At 33.8% G+C, this 15,908-nt stretch overlaps 1 protein-coding gene across 2 annotated transcripts in view; it reads right to left on the reverse strand.

Annotated features, from left to right (window-relative positions):
• LeuRS (Leucyl-tRNA synthetase) overlaps window positions 1–15,908 on the reverse strand; it is a 388,197-nt gene that overhangs the window by 240,023 nt on the left and 132,266 nt on the right. For both annotated transcript variants that reach the window (XM_090395982.1, XM_090395980.1), the window contains exon 12: window positions 10,019–10,159. In XM_090395982.1, the coding sequence (XP_090252108.1) occupies window positions 10,019–10,159 (141 nt within the window). The remainder of the gene's footprint in view (window positions 1–10,018; window positions 10,160–15,908) is intronic.

Genomic DNA, 15,908 nt, shown 5'->3' on the forward strand with positions numbered 1-15,908 from the left:
TGAAGATATACTGAGCCTTGGTTGAAGGAGGAAAACCTTCAATAATAAAAATCAATAAACAGCAAACAGTTGGTTGAAACATGGATAACACATGTTTACTTCAGATCTGACAAAACTGCAAGGGAAGGCAGAAGCAATAAAACCATTTTGTTTTTCACTTCACTCCTCTTTTATTACTTGTCATTCTGCTGCTATTTGTTGTTTTTTTTTAAGTATCCATTTTATTTCAACAATTTTACTTACCTATTCAACTTTAATTTGTTTTGTTTGGATAATTAAAATATATATATTTATTTATTTAATTTAAATCTGCCTGCGGACCACCTCTCCCATCGTTGCGGACACAGGTTGAGAAACACTGGTGTGGACAATGCAGTTCGCTGTAGTTGGTGAATCGAGTGGCAGAGATGGAGAGTTATAGAGTAGATGCCCTCCCTCGATGAGTCATACCATGGACGTAGAGAAATTCCTCTAATTCTCATGCCAGTTTTATTTCCCTTTTGCAGATAAGTACTATGAAGGTATACTCTAATTGTATGGAATTTGAATTTCTTAACTGACTTTCTGAATTATACAATGCAGTGTTTGCCAGCGTCAAACCTTTATAATTATATATGAGTATTTCTCATCAAATTTCTATTCCAACTGCCTTTTCAGATTTCAATTATTATGGCTTTTTCTACCATTATCACCAAGGTTTATCTCCACCAAGATTTTCTTTGTGACATTTATCATCTCCAATTCTTTTAAATTTTACCTTGGTGTGACACGAATGACTTTTGGAAACAGTGAAAACATTCTTGGCATTGCAACCTGAATAGAGAACCAACAGAACAAGTAAAATATTTCAGCTATTTAAGCATCATTTTTTTTCAGTGAAAGTGGCAAATTAAAAATGGAACAGAATTAGCAAAGATAGTATGTTGGGAAGACAATATATTTATATGAAACGAGAGAAAATTTAGTCAAATACTAAAGTATTTGTATACATGTTCGAACTAATTTAAATTTATTATCTCGTTCCATTTATTTATATGGAATGAAAGAGAATTTAGTCAAACACTAAAGTAGCTGCATATGTGTTCAAACTAATTTAAATTTATTGTGATCTGACAGCTGGACTAAAAGTAAAACAGATGATCAAAGACTACAGACTGCATAAAATAGTTCTGAGAAAAATTGGTGAGGTGAGCAGCATTTAGGAATGTGTAAGCAAAGCTAATCTTAGTTGGTATGGTCATTTAGAGAGAGAGAGAGTTCAGATGGAAAAAAAAATCTAACCAATTAAAAAAAAAGAAAAACAGATGAAACCCAATAACATCTGTCCGTATACATTTAGTCTGTTCAAATTAGCCTACAGGGATTCTGAATCAGAGATATTCCCTTATCATTAGTCCAAAAGTTACACCAGCAAACAATTAAATATGCAGAAGGAAAGGCTGTTCTTTTCTGGGCATATGAATGTGCCAAGTCATGGAAACTAGAATTGCAAGGGTGGAACATAGCAGGAATGTCCTCATGTTGGGATAGCAGCTTGAGAAATGAGAGGATGTACACTATATTATAGAGCCAGGTGAAGCATGAAGAGAGTAATGATGACTATAAGAATACTAGTAACATTGACTCAATCTCTCCAAATAGTGTTGGTATCAATGAAATTTGGTTAACTGAGGAGGAGGAGGATGTATTAAGAGGGATAGAAATCAGGTGTTTACTGTAGTGAGAGATAACTTTATAAATTTTTGTCAGGTATAATTTACTTTCTAAACTACTCATGAAATTTGCTACCACTATCTATTATTCAGATTAATAATAGGGGTATTATTTTGCTACTTGTGGAACATGACATCTACTACTGATGAAATCTCAATAAAAGGCAGAAAGTTAATGATCCTTCCCATAATGCATGGTAATATACACATCTGAAAGGAACTGTTCTGTGCATTATGGAATACTAGGATGATGTGAAGTCATCTGCCTTCACATAAGCAGTCTAGTTGTAAAGTTACTTTACATACAAACTTTCCTTTCTCATGTTTGATAAAGGACAAAAACAAGAATATAATTTCTTGTCGGGTATAATATTTACTTTTTAATGATTGCAAAAACTGGCTTGATACTTAAAAGTATTGGGTTCAAATATTCAAAAAAAAAAAAAAAAAAGTTGGTTAAAGTAAAACGCAGGAATGGATGGGTAGGAATATGATACTGATTTAGTAATTTATTCACATTTTATAATAAAATAACAGCAGAATGGGATAAAGGAAACAGTTACACTATATACTGTTTGACTTTGCAAAGGCATTCGACAGCATAATACATGGTAAAACTATCACACGAGATAGAGCAAATGGAAATGGATATGAGACTGGTGGCATGGATAAGGGGGGGGGGGATGAGAGACAGACATCAGAGGGTAGTGTATAGTGGAATAGAATAAAGGAAAACAAAGGTGGCCAGTGGGGGTGTCCCCAGGGCTCCATACTAGGGTCATCTTAATTTGTATATTAATGATACATGGAAGGATTTAAAGGGAAAGATAATCAGTTGTTTGCTGACAATGCAAAACTGGGGAGGACAGTAGTTGATAAAGGCGATGTAGATATCTTGCTGGATGATTTAAATAAATTGGCAGTATGGATAAAGAATGATTGTAAATTTAATGTTGCAAAATACAAAGTAATGCTTCAGGAGGAATATATTACACACTTTGTATCATTCTGATGATAATAGATTACAAGAAACTCACAAGGCTAAGAATCTGAAAGTGATGGCAGACAGAATTTTGAAGTTCAGAGGACATACTGCAAAAGCTGACAAAATAGCTCAAAGGATTACTTAGATGCTGAAGAACTCACTGGCGAGTAGGGAAAGGTTATTATCCCTCTTTATAAGGATGTGATTTGGCCACATCTTGGTCACTTGGGTTTCTTAGGGGAACAGGTGCTGATGGAGAAGATTCATAGGCATGTGGACTGCAGAGTTGACAGGCAGAGGAGATGACAGAAACTTATAAGTTACTAAAGAGATTCTATAAGACTGACACAAAAGAAATTATTCATAGGAGTAGAACAAGGGATAACCCTTGGAGTGTAAAAGCGTGGTTAGTAAGGGTGTGTGTGCGTGCATGCAGACTAGGTTCTTTGCTAGGAGAGTGGGGTATGAATGAAATGAATTGCCAGAAGTAGTTGTGAGTGCCCCAAATGGTAAACGACTTCAAGGAGAGGTATGATTGGTGTTATGTGAACAATAATGGTTAGTATGCGTCTCCTGCGATAAGTCTTTTGACTCCATGGAGCTATCCCATATAATAATAATAATAATAATAATACCTTCAATATAAAAACTCATAGTATGATATTTTGATTTTATAAAACTATCTTTGTTATATAGTATTGGAAATATATAAAAGTGCAAACTGAAGAGATTTAAATCAAAAGGACCATTCTGAATTTCACTGATAGAAAGGCAGTAGGAGATCATATTCAACTAGAAATACTCAAACATGGAAGTATAAAAATTTTATACTAGCTACACTACATATACCAGTGTCCAAAACCTAGGACAAACATTGTTTCTGAAGATTACAAATTCAGACGAGTCAGCTTGTGGCAATTTGTATAACTGATGATTTCGAGTAGAAAGCGAGTACACATTCAAATTTTCAAATAAGGTGCAAAGGAGTCATGTCGTAACCCTCAACAGGGTAGAAGACAAAAGGCTGTGCTAAGTGAACTGTGTTAAAGGAAGCTCTTTTTGTGAAGGAATAAAGTTGCATGCATGGATATCCTGTAATATCTCAAAAACATCATCTAGATGATTTTCAACTAGGGGAAGAATTATTGGAAAGCCTGAAGAAGGCCACAGAATTATGATAGTTTTGTATCCAGCATTGTATCCAGGCTCCGGATAGTGTTTCAAACCAATGTAACGTATTCCAGACGTTTGCTAAGAGGCCGCCTTCACTCTACCACAGAGCCGAAAAGAGATTTCTGGTTATAACTGCAAAACATAATAGACACACCATGGCAGGTTCAGCTTCCAAGTCAGCTCCATTCAAGCACAGGTATGTGGTTATCTCAACAAACTGTGGCAAGATGTCTGCAACAAGTAGGCTTATATGCCCAAATGCCCGTAGTCTACATCCCTTTATCCACATCTTATCGTAAAGCACATTTTCAGTGGTGTTGTATCTGTAAACATTGGACAAGACACCAAATGGCTAATGTACTCTTTACAGATGAGTCATTTTAGCCTTTCCTTTGATTCTAGACAACACTTGATCTGGCGTGAAAGTGGTACTGCTTTCCATCGCAAAAATGTTCTTGAAAGGGATAGATATGATGGTACTGAGGTCATAGTATGGAGAAGCATTATGCTTAATGGATGCACCAAACTCCAAGTGCTGGAAAAAGGGACCGTGAGTGGTGAACAATACTGCAATGAAGTTCTTCAATGTCATGTTTGATTGTTCCATGGTGCTGTAGGCAAAGAATTCATTTTTATGGATAACAATGCCACATCACACATAAGCAGTGGAGGTACTTCTGAAGACCGAGGATATTAATCAAATTGAGTGGCCAGCACACTCTGCAAATCTCAACCCTATAGAACACATGTGAGACACAATAGGGAGAAGAATTGCTGCTCAAACTTCTCCTCAAGAAAAAAAAAAAACAAGGCCTTATCCTTACTCTGAAAGTGGAGTGGGCCAATGAGCCACAAGAACTCCTGATACACTTGGTGCTAAGCATGGTATGACATTGTGGGAACGAACATATTCCATACTGACATGTTTCTCCACATAGTTTTCTGTAAGCACCGTACATTAATTCCTTAACTACATTCTTAAGAAATTTGTAACTTTTGCCAAAAATGTATTGCATTTAAATTTGTACGAAATTCATATCACATTTTTTTGTGTAATATAATTTATTAGTATGCTGGTAATAAATTTATGTCCACATCAGGCTGTAGTAATGAAATTTTTTTCATATACAGGTAAAAATGTAGTTAGGCCTTAGCTTTTGGACACTAATGTAATTCAGAAGGCCTCATATATAAAAAGAGAAATAAAGCTGAATGTGAGAATTACAGTGTAATTTTCATACTGAGTGTTCTAGCTAAGATTTCTGCAAACATACTTGAGAAATTAAGAAAAATTGTGGAAGGGAAACTTGGAAAAGAATAAGTTTGGGTCTTACCAAATAGAGGTTGTCAGGATCAGATTTTCACTTTTAAACAAATAGTTGAGAAATCATGAGAATATAACAAGGATCTGCATTTGGTTCTAGAGATTTAAAAAAAAAAACATATGACAAGGTACGAAAAGAAAAAAAATTGTTCAAAATGCTACAATTATATGGTGAGAACCAGACATCATTATACCGAGCAAACCATAATCTACATTTGAACTGGAAGTCAGCAATTAGAACTGATTTAGAATTTGAATTCTGCAGATATGAAAAAAGGCATATGACAAAGTACCATGAGAAAAGCAGTTGAAAATGCTACAATTATAAGGTGTGATCAGGACAATATTATATCGAGTAAATCAGCACTCAGAATTGAAGGAGGACCAGTAAGATGGCCTGAGTTACTCAGGCTACAAGGGCATGCATTATCTCCACTGTTATTCATTATCTCTATGGATCACATTATGAAAAAAAAGTGGTATTAACTCTTTACGTTATGCAATGTAATACTCATAAGTAAATCCAGTAGGATAAGTCTGTAGGATTCCTTATCTAAACTAAGTAACTGCCATAACAAAATTTGATGAAAACCAGTAACAGAAAAAAAAAATTAAAAAGAGGAAAAGATGTACATGAAAACAGAATCTAACTCCATACAGAAGAACTAAGAACAGATAATAAATATATGAGCATCTCACTTTGGATTATAGGACACATGCTTTTTCTTTAAGCAACCTTGTCAATATTTTGCTGGTCAGCCAAAGCAGAACATTGGTCAAAACACCATATTCCATTATTGCACATTCTAATTCTTCTAAAAGTTCTGCAGAATAATCATTCTATACTCTGCAGGGAACAGCTTTCCTAAAGGAAGATCATGTTTTAGCAATTTGCTCATATTTTATAACAATGTTACAGACAAGTTGGATAAAGGTAATGGATTCACTACGATAATGTTGGATTTTTCTAAGGCATTTGATAGGATACCACACGATAGGCTGTTGCATAAACTGGAGAATATGGGATTGGAACATAATCTATTGACTTGGATCAAGGGATGGTTAACAGACAGATATCAAAAAGTGGTATACAATGGGTGTGAATCTGCCAGATTTAAGGTAACCAGTGGTATACCTCAGGGTTCAGTCCTTGGGCCATTATTGTTCAATCTATACATTAATGACTTCAAGCAGGGTCTATCAACTGATTTGCAATTGTTTGCTGATGATGCGAAGATAGGCAGGGCAATCAGGGATGCTACTGATATTCAGCAATTACAAAATGATTTGAATAGACTGGAAATCTGGGCAAACGAAAATGGCTGTCAGCTTAATGTTAGTAAGTGTAAAGTTATGCACTTTGGCGTGATTAGAGATCCAGCGGCATATTATATTAGCGGGGTTATGCTACAAGAAACTGAAGAGGCAAGGGATCTTGGTGTATTGGTGGATAACAATTTAAAGTTCAAAGGTCAATAGCAAAAGTTGCAAATACAACTCAGAGGATAATTTCTATGCTGAAGCAAACCTTGACATGTATGTAAGGATAAGGAAGTCATTTTGCCTCTTTATAAGGCTTTGATAAGACCACACTTGGACTACTGTGCGCAGATTTGGTCTCCCAGGTTTTAAGGGGATAAAGAAGCTGTGAAAAGGGTGCAAAGAAGAGTTACAAAGATTATATCCAGATTATGGAATTTAGATTATGAGGACAGATTGAGAGTATGTGGATTACAGACTCTGGTTAACAGGAGAAAGAGGGGTGATATGATAGAGGTCTATAAACTTTTGAATGGGTGTTATAGCATTTCAAATGATGAAATTTTTCGTTATATGGAAGGCGGGGATAGAACACAGGGGCATCCATGGAAGTTAAGGTTGTTCTCAGTCAAGAAAGGGGGAAACGAGGTTTTTCTCTCAGAGCGTAGTGAGTGAGCAGAATAATTTGCCCTTAGGGGTAGTGAGTGCATCTAGTGTAAATGAATTTAAGGGAAGGTATGATAGCTGGGTTGGGTAATTTACAGCCTCCCTCGATGAGTTCTTGACTCCTTGGAGGTGTCAGATAATAATAATTGAAGTTTTTGCCAACTGTCCTAATAAAGATAAGCAGCTGAGTAAAAAATGTCAATGCTCTCATCCAGTGTAACATAAAAATAACAATAATTCTTGATTTAGTTACTAATTTGTCACTTACATGCTTATTGATCTCTGCAACAGGCTGAATTCCTGTTTGATGCAAAAACAAAGCTATTTAAAACTTTTTTGCTATTTTTTTCTCTGGCAAAAGTTTGAACCATTTCAGTGAAACATTGTTTGATTAACTCCCCGTCAGAGAAAGGCTGTTTTGCTTTTGGTTAGAAATATATACACGTTTGCACAAGAATAATGCGTAATTTTCCAAATATTTCGGTCTGAATATTACAGACCATCTTCAGTGGCTACATAGGAATAGTTGTAAAAAACAAAGTGGAATAACAATTGATCATTCACACATAGAAAGAGCCGCGTGATGTCATATTGCTAAGTATTAGAAGAGTAAACATTTTTAGTCATAATTAAAGATATTAATTCAAAAATTCATATAATAATTTTAAATAACATTAGACTAATATAGGAAATTTACAAAAAAAAAAAAAAAAAAAAGTGTTATCCTGATATATAGATATACAGTCATTACGATTCAAGTTAGGATGTTGAAGTAAGGCCTCCACACTTTCTTAAAATAAACGTTCAAATTTGTAGCGACATCTGTGTAGGAGGAGAGTCTTGGGCTAAAGGATGTTGTGGCTTGTTTCTAATCCATGCTGAGCTAATCCAGATTTCTCAGGTTTGTTGTGTTGAAATGATAACTGATGCTCTTGAATTCTTTTTTCTATAAGACCGTCCAGTTTGTCCAAAGTAGGAAAGATTGCAATTACAAGGAACTCGATACACACCAGGCAGAGACAAGGTTGGGCGTTTATCTTTAGATGAAGGAAAATGAGTGGATAATTTGTTAATAGGTGTATAAGTGGCTGTTAAATCATATTTCTTCAGAATTCTTGAAATTTGTTCTGAAATCCCAGAAATGTAAGGAAATGGAACTCGACATATTTAATCTTTGCTGTTCTGTGTTGGATTGTAAGCACCGAAAAGATGTTGTGTACTCTTTTTGGAGAAGCCATTTAGTTTCATGTGATGTTTGATAGTTGAAAGTTCTTTCTGTAATAAATGAGAAGTTGAACAGTTAGTTTTGGCTCGTCGGGTGTTTTGCTTTTACTATTTCTGTGGAAACAGCAAATGAAGGAGCTCCAAGTGCTTCATGTAGGGAAGAAAAAAAAGTTTCATTTACTTAGTAGATTTTTCAGCTTTATCAAAGATATCCTGGTTCCTCCTGTATATAAAGAAAATTTTTGTGTGTATACATACAAAGGTAATGATGCTTTAAATTGCATTCTTTACAAACCACAAATGTCGGCAAAACCACACACCAAACAATATGGTTTTCTACTCTCTAAAACAAACATGTATTCTCCCAATTCACACTCATATTTAGTAAAATGTTCTACCAACACAGTTGCAGATGTACAACAAAATGTTCATTATTAATTCAACTCACCATGTTATCATCAAACCAAGTTCTGACTAATTACGCTGACTCACACAACACTAAAGAGTGGACTAGGCAATCTATCCAGTGATTTTCATGATGAAAAGGCTATATATATATAGAAAGAACAGTAATGTCACATGCCAAACACATTTCCATGTATGATCGCAGTAATAATAACACATGCTTCCTTCATACATGTCATACTGTTAATAATTTAGAAACACATGCAAATCCAAGCTATGACTTTAAAGTGAATAAAACTTGTTTTCAGTAGCATGACACTAAATTTTTTTTCACAGGTTTGATGATGGCTGGGGTCCTGTCAGTTGGAAAGCATTGTTCTAAATCTTTAAATGGGTGAAACATAAAAGAGATACATTAATTAAAGATAACAAGAAATTATATACTTGGTTTAATCCTTTGTCCAAGTGTAAGCAAACAAGTTTGCGCCTGAACTATTTTCAGAACTGCGGCAACTCGTATATAGAAACATGACTTCACATCACTTGCCTTAGTATACCATAATGCAAAGCTCATCTCCTTGTGAACATGTATAATGCTATGCATTATGGGAAGGGTCACTAACCAGACCCCGAGGTGATGTCAAGGTTAAAGTAATGCAGAAATCACACCTTATTATTAAAATACTCTGGATTAGAGACAGCTGCTGGAAGTTTTTCCACTTGGTTATACTATAAATTAAAGATACCAAGAAATTATATACTTGGTTTAATTCTTTATCTCCAAGTGTAAGCAAACAAAATTTGCACATGAAGTATTTTCAGGACTAGAGCAACTCATATATAGAAGATAATGACTTCACATCACTTGCCTTATTATCCCATAATGCAAAACACATATCCTTACAGACATGTAAAATGTTATGCATTAATAAGATGAGACCTCAATAAAGGTCGAAACTGGTCTGGGTAGTGACCCTTCCCATAATGCATAGCATTATACATGTCCACAAGGAGATGTGCTTTGCATTATGGTATACTAAGGCAAGTGACGTGAAGTCATAAGTTTCTATATACGAGTTGCCGCAGTCCTGAAAATAATTCAGGTGCAGACTTGTTTGCTTACACTTGGATAAAGGATTAAATCAAGTAAATAATTTCATTGGTATCTTTAATTTATAGTATAACCAAGTGGAAAAATTTCCATCAAAGAGATACATAAATAAAACCAATGCTGATCCAAAAAAAATTTTAAACACAAACAGAACTTACTCCTTCATAAAACCCTTTAAGATAAACTCTTTCTTTTGCTTCTGCTAATTTTTCTCTGTCATTCTGGCTTTGAATTTTTAGCTCATCACATACAGCTTGAGCAGATAATAATCCATACTGTGGAATGTTGATAATTGGCACCTTTGAAAAATACAACAGACCATCATAAAATTATCACATATTATTGTTTTCAAACATTTTTGCAATGCACCTCATCTAAATCTAAAATAATTCAATTATTGTTTATCTGAGGTTTTTAGACCATAAACAAAATAAGATTATTTTAATACAATGAAAGAGAAAAAAAAAAAAACAGATATATATATATATATATATATATGTGTATATATATATATATACATATAATAGTTTTATATTCTGAACCACAATTCATCTAACTTTATTTTTATATACAAAATGCTAATGAATGCCATGCATGTGCTATTGTGCAGAACTCACTTTTATTCCAATGAATTCTATGCCTGGCAGATAATGTGTGGCTGGTCAAACCAGACTTATCCTACTCATTAAGTAGATCTTGTGTTCTTCTAAATACTGGATGGCGAACCTATGGAATTCATGCCAGAAGTGGCATACCTGAGAATTTTGCTGGCACCTCAACGATTTACAGGTGATATCCTTTTATACACTTATAAATTATTCAATCGTTTTTTTTTTTAATTATTACAATATGTACAAGTTAAATTTTGTTTTACACAAGAGAGCAGCTATGAAGACGTGCATATGATTGGTGTGGTATTAACAAAAGATTGCATGACCCAAAGACAAAGGCAACTGACAATTGTTGAGTTGAAATGCTAATTCTCTTCAATCGAATTCCATAACATCTGAAACTGTCATAACAACATTCACTATATATTTCTTAGTTTTAACACATTCACGATGGTGTGTCGTTTATTGTTCTGCCGAAACTTCTCATTACCGGCAGACTCAACTCGCACAAAAAATCAACTCTTGGTTAAATTTTATTGCTGCTTGTTTGCATTTGAGATGGCAGGCGAACTCACACATTTGTTAATACCACACCAAACATGTTTCAATTTGTGGTAGAATTTTATTTGAAGTTAGCCTTTGTGATCTGTCATAATGACACCGAGAATTTCAAATGCAATAAAACACTTATTTCATGTAATTAAAAAATTGGACAATTGTTTTTAGTTAGATACTGTGTTTCTGGTGTGACATTGGTTTTGCTAGAGTCTATACAGCATAGTTTCTATGGGAGGGGACATGCGATTGATTAGTTAGTACCGTTTTTATTCCAGCTGTCTGTAGGAAGTTTATTTTCCACTTCGTTAGACTATAATAAATTTAGTTTAATCCTTTATCCAAGTGTATGCAAACAAAGTTTGCACCTAAAGTATCTTCAAGACTGAGGCAACTCGTAGTAAAGGTGGACCAAGTTCTCTCATCACTCCTTGTCTCAGTATCTCCCATAATGCAAAGCACATCTCCTTGCGGACATGTATAATGCTATGCATTAAGGAAAGGGCCACTACCCAGACCGGTTTCAACCTATATTGATTTCTCGTCAGTAGGAGCCAGACAAAGAATTGGTAATACCAAGGGAGAAGCAGATACTTCAGACACAAACTTTGTTTGCATACACTTGGATAAAGGATTAAACTAAATTTATTATAGTCTAACCAAGTAGAAAATAAACTTCCAACATTTATTGTTAAATTGTGAATGAAACTATGTTGTGTAATTTATTTTTTTTTCATTCACATTTAACATTGCTTATTATGTATTAATCATGATTTGTATAAAAATTATTTATTATTCCTTAATTAAGGATTACTATTTAAATATTTATTCTAAACTTAACCTACTATTAATTTATTAAACAATAATATGTGTAGAATTTATGATAACTAAAATATATATATAATGTAACGAAAGGTATTATTATAATTAATTGTATACGTAATGAAAAAGCTGATTAAGTAGCTCAAATATTCTATTTATTCTTAATTGTGAAAATTTAACATTATGTAATCACTCATGTAGTAGTAGAGCATTATATTACATTAGCGAAATGTTTGCGTTCATTTGTTGTCATGGAGACACATGAAGTAAACAAGCACGAGTCGAAGAGAGCGTGACCTTCGGACGGAAAGGAGAAGAAAAATAATAGAAGAATTTTAATGAGAAAAAAGGAAAGAGTTTTACAGAGCCTGAAGGAAAGTAGGATATAAGCAAGGAAGTGAAAGAAAGATTATAAATTCTTTAGGGCAGAAATTCAAGAGCATAGTATTTAGAAGTGAGCAAAAAACGCAGTGAATCTTATACTCAGCTGCAAGTGAAATCAGCTGTGGTTATAGAGGAAAATTGATGTCGTAATCGGATAAATAAAGAACTGGACATTCAATGGGAAATTCTGATTAGTTCCAGTTAATCTTGGATTACGTCTTAATTCTGTGTTACCCTGAGAAGAATATAATGAACTTAACTTGTTGTAGAAAAGTAAACAAGGAAGGATATCAGTACCTTATTGCTGCTTTTTTTAAAGTAGTGAAGTGCGATTAACAGTAGTTCAGTTAAAGCATTGGAGATTTTTATTTAATGTGTTCCGCTAGCTCAAATAAGTTAATTCATAAGTGTGCTCGCAATAAATTAGTGTATTGAAGATTGTATCTGGTAAGAGTAGTCATACATGTTTGTTTATTCTAACATTAACTATAGCGTATCTTCGAAGTTCAAGGTTCGAAATAAGATTGCTTGGAATAATGTCTACCTTGATTAGTGCCTGCTGTGAATTTAACATTAAGTACAACTGATAGATGTGTGCAGACTGATCAAATGAGAAGTTTTGTTTTATTAACTTGAATTAAGAAAATTTATAATTTTGAAGCAGTGAATTGTATGTTAAAGTTTAGAACATTGAATTGGAATGAGTGACTTAGCAAGATGTATTAAGTTATTTGTATTGTTTCATTTAAAAGAGGAATTCATGTATTTGCTATATATCGTGTATTAAATGTTTTATTTTGTTAATCTAAATATTGTGTTTGCCTGAACTCCCTTTTATTGCACCGTTCATAAAATATTCGAATCTTGCAGGTGCCCCAAGTAGAATAATAATAAATGATTCGGCCTAATGAGAAGACTGCTAACTTAATTAAGAATTGATCCTACTAATTTATATAGACTAATCTAAAAATAGGGTGGCGCAGTATAATTATAAATTTCCCTACTTTTGGATCGGTGATCAATTCGCAATTAGTTATTATATTGATAAGAGTGACTTGAACCAAAATGGCGGATTTAGAACATAACATGAAAATAGAACGTCACGACACTATCTCTAAATCCAGAGTAATTTAATAATAAGGTGGTACACCTTTAGGCAACTCGTATAAGTAAATATGACCTCTCCATTGCTTCTGCCTTAGTATCACCAATTCTGGGTCTGGCTCCCACTGATGAGACCTCAATAAATCGGTCTGGGTAGTGGCCCTTCGCTTAATGCATAGCATTATACATGTCCACAAGGAGATATGCTTTGCATTATAGGAGATACTGAGACAAGGAGTGATGAGAGCTTGGTCCACCTTTACTACGAGTTGCCTCAGTCCTGAAGATACTATAGGCGCAAACTTTGTTTACATATACTTGGATAAAGGATTAAACTAAATTTACTACAGCTGTCTGTAATTGCACTATTTGTTGAGAAATATATTACACAGACTGCAAAAGGCTCTGTACCTTATTCAAGGATACAATAAAACTACTTGTTTTATTTTGAATCTGCAGTATAATGACTGTTGGGGAAGGCGTGTTGTTAACCGCGGGGAGCGAGTTACTATCGCCTCGACGTGAGCACGCTTAAACATTTTTCGTGTGAGAGGTATATGCAAAACTTTTTAATGTCTTTTTTGTAAAGTAAAATCAGGGGTGTTATTATACGAGGGAAAGTTATATTCGAGTAAATATGGTAAGCGTTTCGCTGATAAGTTGACATCCTTCTGCTGCTTCCCCTGTTCAGCTGACTTCTATGATGAATTACAATGCATAAATATTTTTCTCACTTAAATTTTTCAGTTAAATGAATAGAAAACCCTCGATAACACAAGGTAAAAGAGGGGAAAAGGAAGAAGAAGAAGATGATGATGATAATCACCCTGTATTAACCTTCCATTTATTCAAATTTAATGTAAAATAAATAATTTTTAAGACACACAGAGAATATAAGAATACCATGGGATATTTCTGACAAAAAAAAAGGGCGAGGGTATTACTTTCCTTTACATAAGGAATTACATTTCAGAATTAAATATTTATTAAAAGAAGGAAACAGAAAAGTAGTAGATATTTACACATTCACAATACATAGCACAGAAACTTCAAGTCGTTTTTTATTTTGTCTTCCCACTAGAGACTGCTTTAATGAAACTCAGAGGTGTTTTTTTTTTTTTTCTGTTAACAAAATCAAACTGAATTAGGTGCAAAACACATTTTCCTAATTCCCTCTAATCATTTCTATACTTGTTAATGAATACATTATTTTATTTCTTCTCATCAAGGATTAGCCTGTTCCATTTTGCCTATTCCAACTTCACTGGTCTTTCCATCTTGCAAGTAGCCCCCCCCCCCCCCCCCCCGCAGTCTATATTTATCCACTTTTTTGGTAGCTAGTATCTTTCCATTTCTTTCTATGTTCCATGATCTTTTCATTTAAGTTATAAATATCTAGCACTCATTTTTTATATGGTTTAATTTTGTTTATCCTTGAGTATTTAGAAATTTAATTTCTGCTGCCTTTATACTTTGAGTTTTTTTCTTTTAATCTATGTTTCTGAACCACATAATAGAGTAGTAATTACTTTATAAAATTAACTTGGGTTTCTTCTTTTTTTTTTTCAGTCCTTTTAATTGTCCACAGATTTTTTGAAATTTATTTTTCATTTATATCTTTGTCTTTTAGATATGTTATTGTGTAACCTAACTCTTCTTTTAATGTGATCATACATAAAGCTGTAGGAGATGATCAGATTATATTACAAGTCATCTTCATTATCTTGTAATATAATCTCATCATCTCATACCGCTTTATGTAACTGTTTTAATTGTAATACACACATATTCACAAGAATTTAATAATTTTATTACTGTAAATATTTCAACTAGAAACTAACTGGTCATCATCAGTATGATCACAAGGTGAAGCTAAAACAAAGAATGTTAATCCTATTTACAGATTTGAGCAATATGTCAGGTGCCACTTAGCAGGTGGTTACAATTAATAAGATTACAATTAAGGCCAAAATTTAAAATTAAGTGATTTGAAATAAAATTATATTTTATTACATAATGAAATGACATAGCATTGTATAAAAAATAATAAAATAATTCATCATCATCATCAAATTCCTGACATGTACCCTCAAGGGGTGTACAGAATATGATAGTACTACATGAAAAATTTACGTCATTACTAACTCCTTATCTACAATTTTCCTCCAAATCAGTCTGTTACTTGTCAAGACTCCAACATTATCAGATCTTATATTTCTATTGTCTAAGGCATCTTTGTACTGTATCAATCCACCTATATCTTGGTCTTCCTCTGGGTCGTTTTCCTGCCAACCTGGCAGAGAACGCTTGTTATGCTAATCTTTCCTCGCCCATTCTGTTTAAGTAACCATACCACCTGAGATTAGCTCTGCTAACACATTCCTGGATGCTGACAATGTCAAGTTCTTTCCTAATATCCTCGTTTTTAATATGATATTGCCATCGATGCCATCTGTTCACACCTCTAATTTTTCTCAGGAATCTCATATCTGCAGTCTCGAGTCTTTGGTCAACTGTTTTACTTCTGATTCAGCTCTCAGATCCATAAGTTAAAACTGGTTTGAACACTGTC

Source organism: Typopeltis vanoorti, chromosome 7 (assembly GCF_054136105.1).
Source record: "Typopeltis vanoorti isolate ZY-2024b chromosome 7, IOZ_Tvanoo_1.0, whole genome shotgun sequence".
NCBI lineage: Eukaryota > Metazoa > Arthropoda > Arachnida > Uropygi > Thelyphonidae > Typopeltis > Typopeltis vanoorti.